This window comes from Harmonia axyridis, chromosome 2, assembly GCF_914767665.1.
Source record: "Harmonia axyridis chromosome 2, icHarAxyr1.1, whole genome shotgun sequence".
In the NCBI taxonomy this organism is placed as follows: domain Eukaryota; kingdom Metazoa; phylum Arthropoda; class Insecta; order Coleoptera; family Coccinellidae; genus Harmonia; species Harmonia axyridis.
The window spans coordinates 22,661,046-22,679,710 of NC_059502.1; the positions used below are offsets into that span (position 1 = coordinate 22,661,046).

The 18,665-nt window shown below is 33.1% G+C and overlaps 2 protein-coding genes across 6 annotated transcripts in view; one reads left to right on the forward strand and one right to left on the reverse strand.

The window, feature by feature from the left end:
- Positions 1-18,665, reverse strand: part of LOC123673863 (rho GTPase-activating protein gacJ) — a 143,055-nt gene that overhangs the window by 6,399 nt on the left and 117,991 nt on the right. The window lies entirely within an intron of this gene.
- Positions 4,323-8,569, forward strand: LOC123673862. Of its 2 annotated transcripts, none has more exons than XM_045608581.1 (8): positions 4,323-4,691; positions 4,745-5,112; positions 5,165-5,266; positions 5,478-5,804; positions 5,861-6,422; positions 6,487-6,627; positions 6,682-7,210; positions 7,407-8,569. In XM_045608581.1, the coding sequence occupies exons 1-8, from the start codon at positions 4,678-4,680 to the stop codon at positions 7,575-7,577; spliced, it is 2,214 nt and encodes a 737-aa protein (XP_045464537.1). In that variant the 5' UTR covers positions 4,323-4,677; the 3' UTR covers positions 7,578-8,569. The 2 variants fall into 2 exon arrangements, with proteins under 2 accessions (XP_045464537.1, XP_045464538.1); XM_045608582.1 differs by lacking the exon at positions 7,407-8,569 and adding an exon at positions 7,264-7,400.

An 18,665-nucleotide genomic window follows, 5' to 3' on the forward strand; every position in this document is an offset into this window, starting at 1 on the left:
AACAATTATGTCAGCAAAACCATAAAGGCCACCTTTCTCACTAGATTCATTTTGATTTTAAGCGGAAATCGCTTGATCAATTCTTTGGAAAAAACCTTCGTAGTTCGTAGTTCCTTCGCAGTTTAGAATAAACTCAAATTTTTTTGTCAGAAAAATTTATAGTTTCCAACGGAAAGACATAGAAACTTTGGAGTTTTAATGTACATAGGTTCGAATACCGAATGTCAAGTTCATTAATTTGAATAATTCCACTAGGGGTTCCGTAAATGGGCCGGAACTATCAAAATTAAAGAAGAATAACAGAAAATATTATCAAAATTTCTGTGACAGTACATATGTATGAATGTACATAGGTTCGAATACCGAATGTCAAGTTCGTTAATTTGTATAATTCGACTAGGGGTTCCGTGAATAGTCCGGAACCACTAAAATTTAAGAAGAATAACAGGAAATATTGCCAAAATTTCTGTGACGAAGTTGAGATTTTCAATAAAGATTTAAAATGATTATTTCAAACTTCCTGCAAAATTCCAAGCCGCATTATTAGAACAATAGAATATTCAAGCAGACTACCTTAAAAAATACGCAATACATATTTCCGTGACAACAGATCCAATCGGGTTGAAATTTTGCGAGTATATGAAGAAAAATAATTTCAAAGACCGTGCGAAAATTTTACTCTATAGCGTCTTCAGAATCATAGAAAATTCAAGGAGAATATCGAAAACTACTTACATAATATTTTGGTGACAACAAATCCGAATATCATTTTCAGCTTCGTACAAAATTTTGTATTGAGAGCGACTTTAGAACCATAAAAATTCAAAATGAATTTCGAAACCAAAAATGAGGACAGCATTGACGTGGAGTTGAGATGTTTTGAGCACCCGTTCATCAAAGTGCCAATTGCACACTTGGATGTACCTATATACAGGACTGTGGTCTGCAAGGGCGCAATTGTCCGCATGAATGAATGAGCCCTCTGAAACTCCTGGCTGTAAGTCATTGATTTCCTCAGTTTTGATACATCCTTTGTATTGGCATCAGATCGAATATCGATGGAGGGATGGATGAGAAAAATAAATTACGTTTCCATAAAAAACATTACATATATTGTAGTGATTAATTCCTAAAGAATTAAATGTTGAGCATCAATAAAATTTTGTTCATTTTTATCTTTTGAGCAGTTCTTTAATTCATCCACTATATTTCCAACTGATCTCGAAATAAATTTCAGTCGATTTCTTTGTCCCTTATAGGATGTATTCCAACATTGATAATGTCTGAATTACATTTCTCTGAAGTCTAAACCAAATCCCAATCAAGCAATCGTTCTTTATTGGCTCCTGAACTGACCCCTGGGGGACGCCTAATTTATAATGATATTTCTTGGAAACACAGTAAGTATTTTGAGTAATAATGAAGCGATAAGAGAGATAATCCGGAATCCTCTCAAAAAATATACCTGAAACCAATCTGATGCAGCCAGCATATGCCTGCTGAAGACAAAAATACCCCCGCAACATGTGTACCTCCATCGTACACAAACTCTAAAATCTCTGTGCATGAAGTCAATAAAAGTTGGTTTTGGAATTTTATTTGTAGCAGGTACCCAACCACTTTCCCATAATCGAATCAAAGTTTCGGAATTTCCCTTCCACCATCATAAAATCATCCCTTAATTACCCAGTAATAACAGTTGAAAGAATGATTAACCCTTACTGGAACAGTGGTACAAAAATTGTACCACCTTTTCCCGAACAAGCGCAGCACAGTGGTCCATATAACATACCACTCATTTCATCGCAAATTTGATACGGCACGGAAGCTTTAAAAGTCTACCACCTAATGCATCGCGTGCATATATGCATAATACGCATATCTTGTGCGCAAGCGTAAACATTCCTTTTATCAAACATTAGTTTCTGCGACGCATTCGCAGGATAGTACACGTTTATATGCAAACCAATTTTTTTGCGAACAAGTACCGTCTTTTTTTCATTTGAATTTATTTGTTGAGTGTGTTTATCCTATAAGCTTCAAGAATAGTTTTCATCAAGTAAGTATATTTAAATTTTCTCAATATTTTGTCTAGAATGTAGTGGTACTTTATATGTACCACTGCGCCGTACGTATATAATGTCATGAACTATTATTCCAGATACAATGGAATATTTGCCATTCACATTGAAAGGACTAACCCATGCTGAGCTTATGGAGGAAATAGAAAATATTCCATCTGATGCAGAATCTATTGTTGACGAGGACGAAGCTGACGAGTCAGAACATCCCTTGCGGAATGAAATTTGTATCGAAAATTTGGTTCAAGACGTCGAAGATGACATCAGTGATGACTTGTGGGACTCTGATGATGATATCCCTCTGATCAATTCAGTTCAGAAACAAGAACATAGAATAGGTAACGATTCAAATATCCTTTTTCCAAAGTGGGGAATTACGCAGGCCGTGAATCCAGCCCCACCTTTTGAACATAACTGCGGAATAACTGACATAGTCCGCAATGTTCATAGTAAAACTCCATATGCTTTTTTCAATCTAATTTTTACTGACGACTTACTGCAATACTTGGTATTCCATACAAATTTGTATGCTACGCAAGAAGGTAAGAATTTCATACCTACCACTGTATCTGAAATGAAAATATTTCTTGGAGTCAACATTTTGATGGGTCTCAAACCCTTACCTAGCTATAGAGACTATTGGAGTTCTAGTCCAGATATGCATGATGCATATATAAGCCAGTTTATGTTAGATTTGGATGGTTGCTCACTCACTTGCACCTAAATGATAATTCTCTCCTTCCACAAAAGAACCAGCCAAATTACGACAAATTGTACAAAGTACGTCCCTTTCTAGATATGCTCTCTGTAAATTTCGAAAAATGCCTTCTTCCCCATGAAAATATAGCAATAGACGAATCTATGATCAGATTCAAAGGTAGAAGTTCAATAAAACAGTATCTTCCAAAAAAACCAATAAAAAGGGGATATAAGGTGTGGTGTTTGGCGGATCAAAGTGGTTATCTCTATAGATTCCAAATTTATACCGGGAAGGTCGGAAACGTGGCAGAAACAAATTTAGGAGAAAGGGTCGTTAAAGATTTAACAAAAGGACTAGAGAATAAAAACCATAAATTATACATAGACAATTATTTTTGCTCATATCCGCTACTTCTTTACCTGAAAGAAAGTGCAATTTGGACTTGTGGCACCATAAATTATACAAGAAAGAATATCCCGAAAATGAAAGATGATAAACAGTTAGCTAGAGGAGAAACAGATTGGAAAACTAGTGATAGCGGCTTATCCATTTTCAAATGGAAAGACAAGAGATCAGTGCATCTCCTCTCCAACTATCATGATCCTAATCTGTATACAATAGTGAAGAGAAAAGAAAAGAATGGAACCTCTATTGACGTGAAGTGCCCTCGCGTACTCCAAGACTATAATAAAAGCATGGGATTTGTTGATAAATTGGACCAGTTGAAAACTTACTTCGAAATCAATCGTCAGAGCCGCAAATGGTGGCATCGTATTTTTTTCCATTTTGTAGATGTTGCCGTCGTGAACTCTTATATTTTATATCGCTTGAGCGGCGAAGAAATCACACATAAGGATTTTAGGAGAAGAATTATAGATGGATTAGTAGCAGAGAAGATTGTCTCATTAAAAAGAAAACGAGACAACAGTCCATTAGAAATTAAGAAGCATAAACCGCAAGTATCCATAGAAGTCAGACTTGACAGTTCAGCACATCAACCTGGAAGAGGCACCAGAAGAAGATGCGCAGTATGCAGCACAAAAATTAATCAAGTGAGAACTGAATGGACCTGTACAATTTGTAAAGTTCCTTTGTGTTTGTCCAAAACGAAAACATGCTTCCAGGATTTCCACTCAAAGGTAAAATTACTCATCGTAAATAATTCGACAAGTAACTTTCATTTCTATCTTTCAGGCATAGTGGTAGACTATATGTACCACCTCCTATAGGGTCCCACGATTTTTTTGGAAAAAAATTTTCATTGATTTTTCATTATATATTCATATTTCTTCCTAAATAAATACAAAAACATAAGTAATTATGAACTTTTATTTGTCGTGCCACCCGTGCAGAATATCTTCGCTGATCTCTGTGCCAATAAGGGTTAATAATCAAAAACCTGGGAAAATCGGAGAAGCACCTAGCAACAGCGTAGAGCAGAGCAACAGGTAGGAGGACATCGAGCTGGCCGAAAGCAACGCCACCTGAACTGGGGTGGGGACCCTTGGCAGGGTCTCCGTTCAAACACGTGTGTGCCTCTTCCTAAGCATACATTAAACCTCACAACCTCCTAGCCAATCAACAGCGCCATGTCTTCGACTGTGATCGTGTGAAGTCGTTTGTCAATCGACGAGGGAGAATTTCTGGCGGGATTTATACAAAAACCATTTAGAAACAGACAGTTAACGATTGTTAGCAGTGTGTTTCTGTACTACTTCAGAATTATTGCACCTATTGTTTAGAGCGAATTGACTTGTGTCCAGAAGAAAGTTATTCCATATTATTACTGTTTTCTATACCACCAATCTAGGAAAAGCTTCAACGTGAATATTTAAAAAAAGCAGTTTTCACTGCTAAGTTGAATATACCTTTATTTGAATTCTAAATTGTTCAATTATGGAGTCAGTTAGGTAAGCTTCCTTATTTAAATGTTTTTTAGCATTAATGCACGTATTTTTTGCAGTGCGAATCCACTAATTTGCGAAGTATGTCAAAAGGAGTTTACCAATGTATGGAACAAAAAGAGGCACCTTCTTAAAATTCATAATGACGAATCGGCAAAAACGAATAGGAAGCAGCATATAATGTGTTCTGTTTGCCCAGGGGAAAACAGAGAGAAGTTTTCATGCTATAATGATTTGGACAAACATTTAGCAACGAGCCATGACGTAAATATTAAAGAAAGTATGTTAAGTTTTCAGAGCAATGAAGAGTTTAAAGCATGGCGAGGAAAGGAGAATAGAGAAGTTGATTATGTCTGTGTCAGGACTTTGAAAACTAAGAATGGGGAAACAATAGTAAACTACAACTGTAACCGAAGTGATTATAGAGGTAAGACCTGATTGAATGGATTATTATAAGAAAATAACTGTTTATTTTTAAGGATACGAATGTGTAGGTCAGAAACGCCATATGAAGTCCGGAGGCAGTATTCACATTCAAGGAGTATGTCCTTCAAGAATGTTAGTTAAAACTGCAACAAATGGTAACTATATTAACACTATGGATACAGTATATGTTGCCTTTATCTACTAGGTTACGTTGGGGTCTCTTAAATGTCAAATTTCTTAAAGTTTAGTGGATTATCAGCCACTGAAACAACCAGCATACGAATCCAGTGACTGATTCACTGAACATATCCAATACATATAAATAGTAGTATCTAAATTAATATTCTACATATTATTGTTTATTAGGAATTGTCACAGTCACATTTGTGGAGACACATGTGGGTCATAATGATGAGCTAAGAACAAAACGACTCACTGAGTATCAACAAAACCTTATTGTTGAGAAGTTAACTGCCGGTGTATCAACTGAAAGAATTATTCAAGATGCTAGGATCATACGAGATGACAAATTAGATAGACTAAATCTAATAACGAGGGGAGATCTAGCATATTTAATGAGAAAATTTAACCTTGACAAAAGAAGGGATGCTGACGATATGGTAGCAACTGCCTTGAAAGTAGAAGAGTGGAATGGACGAGGAGAAAATTATGCGTTTTTATTCAAAAGAATTGGTGAGGTAATCTATATAATGAATTAACAAAATGCTGAATGTTTTATATCATTTTAGGTGAATGTTGTCCTGGATTGAGGGATGAAGATTTTGCTTTGGCCTACATGAACGGAGTTATGGAAAAAAAGTTGAGAGATTTTAAAAGAATCATTTGTGTCGACGGTACACATGGAACCAACAGGAATAACTGGGATCTAACAATTGTTTTAGTTAAAGATGAGAAAAACATGGGTTTTCCTGTTGCCTTTCTGCTCTCAAATAGATTGGACCAAACTATACAAGAGCATTTTTTTACTGCACTCAAATCAAGACTAGGTGAATCCATTCAAGCAGAGTTCTTTATGAGTGATGACGATACAAAATATTATAATGCATGGACCAAAGTGATGAAGACGGACAAAGAACCTAGAAGACTTCTTTGTACATGGCACGTTATTAAAAATTGGAATATTCAAGGGAGATCCAAAATCAAGAATTTACAAATCAAACAGGACATGAAGAAAAAAATGAGAGCAATTCTAAAAGAAACAGATCCCTCAATATTTTTACAATTGAAAGAAACCTATTTCAAACATTTGGAGGAGGAAGGGGAAAATGATTTTCTCAAGTATCTGCAGAGGTAAGTAACTAACTACTCTAAATGTTTATTGAGAATGAATCTAAAGAGTATTACTTTCTTCTAGCTTTTATTTCAAGAATGAAGAAAGAATAAAAATGTGGGCCCACTGTCATAGGATTAATGCAGGAATAAATACCAATATGGCTATCGAAAGCTTAAATAAAGTACTTAAATATAATAAAATGAGAACACAACGTAATATTAGGTATGTTATATTTTTATTTGTATAAATGGAATTGATTTACTATAATGTTAACAGGGTTGAGAAATTATTGGATCTATTAGATGAGCTGGTTGAAGAAAAGATGTGGACCAAAATAATAAATGTTGAGAGACCTAACGCTAATAATTATCAACACAAGGTAACTGTGGAATCACACAAAAAGGCAGAGAAAATGGAAGGTAAGGTAAAGCCACAAGAATTGGGAACATTCAAGGTAACATCTTGTTCAATCAATGATAAATTTTATATTGTAAGTATTAAAGAACTTTGTGATGATGATTGTAGAGCAGGATATTGCCATATATGTAAAATATGTATACATAGATACGAGTGTCAGTGTCCTGAAAATGCGGTGAAACAAGTACTATGTAAACATATACATGCTGTATCTTTGTTTGAGGCGAGAAGCGATTCTGTTGTAGATTCCTCACATTCAGATGATGACAATCAATTACAAGTGAACGAGCCTTCTGGAACCGAATTGCGATACCAGGAAGATCTAAATCACTTTATTCAGGAGAGCAGAGAAAATAATAAGTCCATTACTTCTGAAGAAAGACGAGAGGTATCATATACATACATATGTGATGTTCTGTATATCAACTCTGGTTACTTTAGGGTTCCGTAACTGCTAAAAAGTTTGTGCATAATCAATTACTGAAACAACCAACATTACCAGTCCAGTAGCTCTGGTTGATTTACGGACCATAATCATATATGTCTTTTGTTTCTGTTAGATGTTGACAGTATATGCTTTGCAGTTTGCAATAATGGAACATACCAATTTTATCAGAAGTTTAGATGATGACACACTTTATAAATTCTTGGCAGAGATATCAAAACTTAGAACTAATATGGGACTAGATGGTAGTGAGCATGTTTCAAAAAAAAGGAAAATGGAGAAACAATCCTATTTTCCAAACAAAAAATAACAGCTTCTTATTTTATATTGTAATATACATAACTATTTGCTAAATTTTTCTCAGTTGTTTGCTGATATATAATCAAAGGTGATGGTGTTGTTTGCTTATTTTTGAAGTAGTTAATTCTATGATTATTATTCAATACTTTGAACAGAATTAAATTTTTGCAGGATGCTTTGTACTTGAGGGTGTGGTATAATGTAATTATATTTAGCTAATATTTTTATAATAGTTACTCATTTGTAAATAGGTAAATTTTATATGTTGAATTGTATTCATAGGTGTGGCATAATGTAATATATGTATAGTTATAGTTCTAAATAATTTCATTTTCTAAGAATCATTCTAGTGAAGGCTTGATAACATTCCGAAAATTAACTCACTGAAATTTTCACTTTTGAAACTTGATCAATATTTTTTGTTAGAGATTACTATACAAATATTATATTTTGGTTCAGGTGTAGGGGAGCTGGGAGCCTGTAATTATCTAAAAAAAATTGCAACTCCTATAGGGTTTATCTTCGGATAGATCTTCAAATGGACAACTGTTGGAATAATTAATGTAGTTACTTTGTACATATAGTTTAATTTTTGTTAATGTTCAATTGTATTTAATGGTGTGGTAATGTGATATATGTATAGTTATAGTTCTAAATAATTTCAGACACAAATAAACATTCTAGTGAAGGCTTGATAACATTCCGAAAATTAACTCTCTGAACTTTTCACTTTTGAAACAAGATCAATTTTTTTTTACAGATTCGCGTACTGTACCTATACAAATATTATATTTTGGTTCAGGTGTAGGGGAGCTGGGAGCCTGAAATTATCTAATAAATATTGCCACTATTATAAGGTATATCTTCAAAATGAATAACTGTAGGAATTATTAATGTAGTTACTTTGTACATAGTTACATTTTTATATGTTCAATTGTATTGAGTTACTAACTCTTGAATGTATAATAAAGTATTTATATGATGAATAAAACCTATAATTTACTCTTTGTATTTTTTCCTAGTATATTTTGCAAGCAAAGATATATTCCTATCTCCTTACTCCTAATCAATTAACGATGAAATCGCTAGTTTCTATACTTTGTAATTTACCAAAATCCAATGAAATTTCATTTCTGTTAAATAAATCAACTTATTATATCTCGTTAAAATAATTACATATTTTTTATGTTCACCTCCAATGATACACTCATAACATTACCTATAGCTTTAAATGTCTTAGTTTAATCATTTGCGTTCTTCTTACTATCTATACTTATCCGAAGTACTCCCATATCTTACATTCATAATACTGGTGATGTAAATCTCCATTTTGTTATCAATTCGTAATTACTGGTTTCATTTTGAAGAATAATGATATTTATTAATTTCAATATCTATTAGTTCTAGTTCATCCTTTACCTTAGAAAGCGTCTGGCATGAAAGTAATTTGAATAGTAAAAATATCAATATTTTTATTCGTTCAGTTAAATATAGTTAAGTACAAAATTTCATTTACATCAAAGATTATAGATTAGTCTATTATTATTCGATTCGCATTCTTACAATAATATCGTCTCAAATTCAAACAAACGAAATTTGAATTCGCGCCAAATAGACCACGCCTCAAGTATTCTTATTGGCTAGGAGGATGTGAGATGTAATGTATCCTCTCTTCCTACCGACTAGCCCAGATCGATACGAGAACTCGAGCTATAGATCGCGGGTGCGGACCCATAAATAATCTGGCTCAGGAATGCGAATGTTGGCTACGGTCCTCGTACGTTGCCTAGAAGCGTAGTATAGTACTATAGTGGGCCCAGCCGGAGACTAAGGGGGGCCACACCTTCGAGGAGTTGCAGCAAGGCTCGTGATTATAGTCATGGAATTGTCTGATGAAAGATGTTGCATAAAAAAAACAATTTTATTTCGTTCATATCGTTTCCTGGAGTTGTATGTGTGGTATCATGACGCAGGTTGTGCGTTCAAGTTGTAGCGATATTTGTAGAATTTCACAAAATCTGAATGAATCTAAAATTTTTAAGGACACAACTACTTCTGGAAACATATCTTATTACCAGTTCCTATAAAATTATGAGTTGAAGAAAAAGAATTTAAAGCGTTTTTAAAAAAGGCTTCACATTGATATCCTACTCGAAATTCGATCCTTAAATATCAAAAATGAAAATTTAAGGAATCGCTTTGAAAAACTATTCTTTCTACTAAATATAGCAAGAATTACAACAATAATCTTCAATTTATTGCTGAGCAATTGTCAAAAAATCTATAATTTTCGAGTTTCGAAGAAGTCCTCAAATTCTTTTTTTTCCGTATCCAGGACATAGAAATTTGACTTTTTTCAGGGTAGGTTCAGGTCTCGAATGCGGTAGTTTCTTTAGAACTGCATATTTGATCGAGATGAGAATTTGCATTTGTATGTAGAATGATAATTCACAGCATTGTACAAAACTCATACCTATTGCTTGGCCAGAACGTTATATAATTCAAGAAGAATATCGAAAAAAAAATTTACCTAATATTTTAGTGACCTCAAAACTGATGGAGTTGAGATTTTGGGTGTTTATAGGAAAAAACAATTTCAAGCTCTGTTCAAAATTTTAGGCTGATCACCACATCATTAGGATCATTGAAATTTTGAGGAGATAATTGAAAAAGATGTACTGAATATTAAATACTATATATTTCTGTGATTACAGATTTGACCGGGTTGAGAGTTTGCATGAATATAAAGAAGGTTCGTGTGGAATTTCACTTGGTTAGCAAAACCAGATCCATAGAAAATTCAAGCAGAATATCGAAAACAATGAGCAAAGCACTGAAGTGAAGATCCGGATATGCCTGAACAATACGCTCTATTAGTGTGACGTCACACACCGCCATTTTTGGTTTTCCTGTCAGTGTTCAGAATCCAAACAAATAAATTGTCATTCAAATTAGTACGGTGTCGTTGAAGGAATTGGCTTATTTTCATGAATAAGAATATTTGAGGAACGATTTCAGTATTAATTGATAGACAGAAGGAACGAGGTTAATACCAGTAAGTTTGAATCCTGAATCATTCCCCAGATTTTGTGAAAAGCCGTATTTATTAGTTGAACTTTAAGTTCGAACTTACTGGCATTAATCTCGTTCCTTCTGTCTATCAATTAATAGTAAAACCGTTCCTTAAATAATCTTATTTAATCAAAATAAGCCAATTTCTTCAACGAAAACGTTCAATTTGAATGACAATTTGTTTGTTTGGATTCCGAATACTGACAGGAGAACTAAAATGGCGGTGTGTGACGTCATCACTAATAGAGCGTATTGTGTTGAGTCGGCGGGGTCAGGTAGTGACAATCTCCCCAGTCTCGTCTGAAATGAGTGAAATGTTCCGATCCGACAAAAATTTGAACTATGATAGAGAGATGCGTTGATTGTCTGTCAAAACAGAGTGATCAATGACATAATGTTGAAAATAGGTACTTTATTGTTTTTTTTATGCCATTACTTTACAGATTGTTTGAGTAATTGTTTTTCATAATGATTGAACCTTTAGGCACATTTTTTCAAAACCGAAAGACCTCTAGGAAGTCTAGACTTCAAACTTTTGTTCAGAAGACTGAGGTTCCGACCGAATTGAAATTCTAAGTGCCTGCCTATACTCTACAGTATCAATTCGAAGCTTCCAGCAGAATTTCGTGTTAATACCAATGTCAGAACTTTGGAAAGTTCAAGTAAACTTTCGAGAAAAAAATTAGGAAACCATCGAAGTGAAGTCAGGAGCTTTCGGGGCTCGTTTATTCATGCGCTAATTGCACTCTTAGATACTACATATACCAATATACTCCTGACTTCATCCTAGAGCCTTTCTCATTTATCTTTTCAACATATTATTCAATTAGTTCTCAGATTCTTGTCATCTAGTCTTCTTGAGTATGTGTAAAAGAAAATGATAACCTATTGAGTAAAATTTGCAGTTTTTCCATAAGAATATTCAACATTTACACAATCTTGACTGAATAAGTTTGTATTTCTAGATTTCTAGACTGCTCAATTTTATGAATGAACACAATATTTTCTCCAAATCCCAACATGGCTATCTGAAAGGCAAATCAACAAATACCGCCATATATCATTTCATAAATGCAATTTTGAATCACTTAGAGAACAAACATTTAGCTTTAGGTCTCTTTATTGATCTTAGCAAGGCTTTCGATTGCGTTAACCATGAGCTTCTACTGCTGAAATTAGATAAATATGGTATAAGAGGAAGAGCGAATGAATGGATACGTTCTTTTCTCACAAATAGAAAGCAACAGGTTTCAGTTGATAAGTCTATTATATTAAATCTAATATCAAAATTGTCAATACCGGTATAGCACAAGGGAGTATAGCTGGACCCATTTTATTCATAGTTTTTATAAATGACCTTCCTTCATCATTAGATTGTTGCCTTACGACGAATTATGTCGATGACACTAATATATTAGTGGGCGGAAAAAATATACCAGAAGTTCTCGAAAAAGCAGAAACCATCTTTATTAACGCAAAACGTTGGTTCGATATGAATAAACTGAAAATAAATGACTCTAAAACCAATTTAATGCTATTTAGAACTAAACAATCAAATTTGTCCAAACCAGAAATGATTGAATTTGAAAATCATACAATGTATCCAGTAACAACTACAAAATTCTTAGGGGTGAATATTGATGAATTTTTAAATTGGGAAACGCATATAAGTCAATTATGCTTGAAATTGGGAAGTATCGGATACGGAATCAAAACTGTCGCTAATTACATGAACATGAATACACTTAAAATTCTGTATTTTGCTAACTTCGAGTCAAATCTGAAGTATGGTATAATTTTTTGGGGAAGCAACTCTTAAATTCAATCAGTTTTCATTGTGCAGAAAAAAACTCTTAGAACAATATGTAAAATGAAATTTAAAGAATCATGCAGAGGCAAATTTAAGACTTTGTCTATCATGACTGTATATGGTCTCTATATTTATGAATGTTTGTTGTTCACTTTCAAAAATAAAAATCAATTTGATACAGGTCACAGTCATGATTATGCTACCAGAACACATGATTTAATTTATCCACAGCACAGGTTGACCTTATTAGAAAAAGGTCCTTTTTATATGTGCATAAAAATTTTTAACAAGTTGCCTAACAATATAAAATGTTGTAATAGTTTCAATAAATTCAAGAGAGATGTTAAAAATTTGTTAATTAATCTTGAACCATATAATATGAACGATTACTTCAATTCTGAGAATTTAGTTTAATTTTCTTTGTATGTTTTTTTTGACACTATTTCTTTTTATGTATAAGTTTTTTGTATATAATCTGGAAATAAACTATCTATCTATCTATCTATTACTTAATAATGAATCGAAGACGCTTTCATTTTTAATGATTTCTTTTGAGCAGTGTATGGCGAGCTTTATCTGGAAGTTAGAGAGACAATCGTGTTGAACTGTGCTGTTCCGGGACCAGATGTCCTTGAACATCCCAGGCCTACTACTGCGGTCACAGACGTATTTATCGGCGCTCCTTCCTCCCTTTCACCGTTTCTTCTCCGAAGCCGATTGAAGAAAGCACTGTTGTCAGGTTCGGAAACGAAACTTCACAATGCGCATCAAGGATTGAATTGAAATTTCAAAATAATATTTTTCTCCGATTGACAGCAAATATTGATTTTGCTGGAACATATCAATCAGCAAAGTATTATTTCTCCTGTCTATGCAGCAAAGTAACTACTTTCCTGCATAGGCAGCAAATTGATCAATCTGTTGAGGCTTACAAAGGAAGAAGAAGAATTCATCTGTGGTTCAAATCTATGATTACTCGCGGAAAACAAGTGGAGTGTCGATAAAGCTGAAATCCAAGAAGGCTAGTAGTTACCTTAAGGGTGTTCAATACCTTGTTCATACCACTGCTATTTCAGTGCTAATTTCAGTGCATTCCAATTCCAAAGTACAGGTCGGATTCATTTCATTTTTTGTGTGAACAATGACGTGATAGTGAACTTGAAGATCTCGTCTCGATTTTCAAAAAAAAAATCAATAGTATTCCTAAAATTGAACTTTGAAATTAAACACTTTCTTTAAATGACTATTCAGCTTCAGAGATAATCAGGAATTTATACCACGTGGCTTTTTCGTAATCTGCCAAAGTTTAACTACTCCTCCCTCTTCATCGTTTTTGAGATTTCATCACTTTTCAGGATGAGTGAAGCAAATTCAAACGTTCCTCTGATTTACTAACCTTTTTCTATTACATGAAAGAATTCAGAACACGTTTTTACGTCTTCATTATTAATTTCTAGGAAATACTTTTTGTATAATATCTTTATGTGAAAATTCATAAAAAAATAAATGTTTTTGCGGAAAAGTATTATATATATAGTGCATATATGTATATGCACTATTCTTTAATAAAAAAATCATTTAATTCTTTTTTTCCATTTCAAAAAATTTAATGAATAAGGACTTTCGGCAATGACTTACTCATTAAGAATAATAATGTTGAAAACCTCATATAAATTGGTGGTCTAAAGCGAACTAATCGCTGAAAGCCTGACACTTTCTCAAGAGTAAGTGGCACACTAGTTTTTTTAGACATCTTAAAGTTGAAGTAACAGAAGTAGAGTGAAGTAAAATACATAATAATAGTGATTAATTCCATGGCTATAGTCAGTTTCCTTATCTACAGATATTTGGCATTTTTAGTTTGATGTCACAAAGTAGTAAAATTTTCTCAGGTAGATTATTATACAAAAGTGAGTATTTTAAAGATATTTATTTTACTTTTTAATTTGTATTTTTAAAGAATATCCCCATTGTGATTTTACTTATTACTGTTCTGTAAGCTTTTCTTTGTTTTCAATTTCATTTTTGAAGTCACAGAAAGGGTTTGGTCTTCCAATGGATTTGAAGTTCTTCTATTGCAAAACAAACACTTGACAAGTTCAGGATTGTTTCCGAGTTGGATTTTGTAAACATTTTTGAGTAGGTGCCATTGGAGCATTAATATTTGTCGGAATTACTTTATTCTGTTTGATTTAATTGAAGCATCTCGATCGCATCTTGGATTTTTTGAAAAGATCATCTCTTGTCACTTATGTTAGATTAAATAGGAAAGATTTCTAGAGACTTGCATGGAAAAATCTCACATCTTCTGATATTTCTAGTTCGATTCATCTCATCGAACAAAATAGACGGCACTATCAAAAGAAAAGGAACAGATTTGAAAGAAATCCAACGAGTATTGGCAACACCTGGTGCATGACCTGGCGCCTTCAGTTTGGATCTTACACAACGACTTCATTGTTTGGCCAACTCTTTTTACTGGTCTCATTCTATCATTCAATTTTGATTCGATGCATTTATTCGATTTTAACTTTAGACATGTTGGAAATGTTATGCGGTAGAAACAACTTTATCTTTTCGAGTTTTGGTATTCGACATGACATCTTTGGAAATTAATGTGATAGGAGATATTATCTTTTTAGAAATGAATTTCCTGAATTTATTCTTCAATAGAAGATTTACCTACTTCGCCTCAACTTGAAATTGCAAGAAATTGTATATAAACGCATATGTAACTTGTTATAGTTTCTGAACCAATTTAACGTATGAGATCTTTCACATTGAAAGGGTAGCTTGGTAGCTATCGCAGTTAATTTGAAAACACCCATCTTGGTGGGCCTGTTTAATTTTTTTACTGAACAATTTAGAACAATAGATTTACTCTTGTCGTTTGATAAGTTGTTGACAAACATTATCACACAAAGTACATATGAATGAATTATGAAGTTTATTCAAAAAGTACAGGGTGGGCAAATTTCGATGTTTTAGCACTACAACTTTTGAACCAGAGGTGATAGACAAAATCTGATACCCACTTCTCGATCTGTTTTTCTGAGAAACTATCAAGGGTAGTATTCATTTTTGGGCACCTTCTTTTGTTTTCGAGTTATAAGCGAAAATTGGAAAAATGGCGATATCTAAAAACATTCATAACTCCGTTGATATTGATGATAGAGCTCTGAAATTTAAACATTATACAGGCACTTTTTTACGTAGAATCCAGTGGCGTACTCGTATTTTCAAAAGGGTTTTTAATTACGAAGTTATGACCCAAAGTTATGTTTTTTTAAATGGGAACACTATATTTTTGTGACATTTTTTGAAAGCCTCATTTTTCCTGATTTCAAAAATATATAACATCGTATAGTTTGTATCAATATAAATAATGGAAAATGGTCAAAAACTTTTCTCACCTGAGTGTCTCAATATTTCTATGGTTTCAAATGTTGATGAGCACAGAAAAATTTAGCATTGTATCATTGCCACAGTCTCCTTCTATTAGTTTCTTCATTTCTATGCTTTTTACTAAATTTCTCACAGAATAATGGACTGCTATCATAGAGATTCGAGCTTTGACTGTCAAATCATCAATTTATATCATTTGAAATCAAATCAGCGTTACGAGTATCATTGTTTCGAAATACTTGTATATTTTTCTATTTCAAAATGAATTATGGAAATAACGAAAAGTTCAAGATGCTCGAATGTTACATTAGGTGCAATTATAATGAGGATGCAGCATGACAAGACTATTTGAATAGTTTTCCAGAAAGAAGTCAACCGCACAAGTCAATATTTGAACGTATTCATTCTAGAGACCTATAGAAATAATTTATCAATGCATACATCTCATTACAACTATCTCGATTGAAACAGTCGATGATGTGGATCTTTTCATCATTTCCGAAACCATTTTGGAATGAAAAATTTATAAAATATATCTAAATCCGAATTTTGTCGAAATTAGTGAAAATCATATGAATAATCAGATTGACGGAAGGATACTGCTCTTGTTATAAGAAGCTATATTTTTCTGTGCTCATCAACATTTGAAACCATAGAAATATTGAGACACTTAGGTGAGAAAAGTTTTTGACCATTTTCCATTATTTATATTGATACAAACTATACGATGTTATATATTTTTGAAATCAGGAAAAATTAAGCTTTCAAAAAATGTCACAGAAATATAGTGTTCCCATTTGAAAAAACATAACTTTGGGTCATAGCTTCGTAATTAAAAACCAATTTGAAAAGACGAGTACGCCACTGGATTCTACGTAAAAAAGTGCCTGTATAATGTTTAAATTTCAGAGCTCTATCATCAATATCAACGGAGATATGAATGTTTTTCGATATCGCCATTTTTCCAATTTTCGCTTATAACTCGAAAACAAAAGAAGGTGGCCAAAAATGAATACTACCCTTGATAGTTTCTCAGAAAAAGAGATCGAGAAGTGGGTATCAGATTTTGTCTATCACCTCTGGTTTAAAAGTTGTAGTGCTAAAACATCGAAATTTGCCCACCCTGTACACAAATCAACAAAAATTAAAATTTCGAAAAAATACCAGGATTATATGTATAGATAAATCAGAATGAAATGTTTAAAATTCCATTAATCCAAAGATTTATTGAAAATGTAAGGCCCATTTTATCAAGTCACTGCAGTATTCTTCAGTTCGATAAATTTGTTCTTTATACAATCTTATACTATCAGGCCCAATAATTTTAATTTTGACAGTGAGTAGTCAGTTTTGACAGTTTTTTGAGTGCCAGTTCAGTTCTGTCGATTGAATTCTTAATTTCTACGGTGAAGCCAGATGATTGGGCATTTTTAGGCTCAATTTGAACGAATTGTTGCCATTGTGTTTTATTAAGTAATTGTAGGTTATTGTATTCTGGATATTTGACTTCAGATTTGTGTGTTGGAAGACTTAGATTCATGAGAATTCGTGAAAAAAACTAATGGCAGTGTCTGAAGGCAATTTTCATAAAAAACTCATTGGCGAAGCCCGCAACTCCATGCATAGCTATCACCGTTACATATTCACAGGGTGTTTTTGAAAATGTTCTTTTTCGAAATATTGCTGTAACTTTCTACCTTGCTGAAAGTTTTTCTCTTCTTTGAAAATACTTTTATAGCAACTTTTAACGTAAAATTCAATTACGTTAATTGAAGTTTCCGCAAACTGATATTTCATGAGATATCGCTATGAAATTTTTTTCAAATGGGACACCCCGTGTATTTCTACATATTTCGATAGAGCTGAAAATTACCATTAAAAAATGAAGCATACTTTATATTTTTTAAAGTCATGTTCGAAGTCCCAACAAGTGGCAGGCTAGCTTGTCGAATAAACTTGTTGACAATTGTTATGTCAAACCATCACTTGAGTTTTTTAAAATTATGTGGAACAATTTCTACAGACATTGCAAGTTGTACGCTACGTAGAGTGTTGGTATCAGCATGATTATGTAATTGATAGGACGTTACTTATCAAACAGGATTCAAGTTTTTACAAAACTCAAGTGATGATTTCACATAACAACTGAAGAACTGAACAAGGTAACAAGTTATTTGACAATTCTGTCACCAGCCTGCTATTCGAAAAAAAAAATAAAATGGAAGTTCGAATTTCCTAGCTATACTCGATATTTTTGTAGAGTGTGATATATTGTCGAATTCGCAATTTTTTTATCACCCCATAAGAAGAACAAATTTGGCGTCCATATGAAACCAAAATTGATTATCACGTCCTTGAAACGATGGAAAACAGAAAAAATCTGAAGACACTATTAGAATCTCTCTATTGGATAATGGCTAGAAACCAAATTTCGTGAAGTTATATCAAAAAACGAATGAGTTGTACAGAAAAAAGAAAATCTCGATTTTTAGTTTTTTCGAGATATCTTGGGAACCATTGGAGATATTTTGGATCTGTTTACACCAACACACTCATCCCTGAATAACGCACCCAACGTAATTTAAGCCACCCTGTATTTCGATACTCTTATAGAGCCCCTCTAAATAGTTCCAACTCTGTATAGTATAGAAATAGGACTTTCCATTCAAAAATGTCCAATTTGGCACACCCTGTACTTGAATCAGCAAGGAAACAAAATTTTCTCAAATGATTTCAACTTGTTATTGAAGGATTCAATCAATTCAAAGAGTAATAAACATAGATAGAAAAAGTATACGCAATTTTTACATG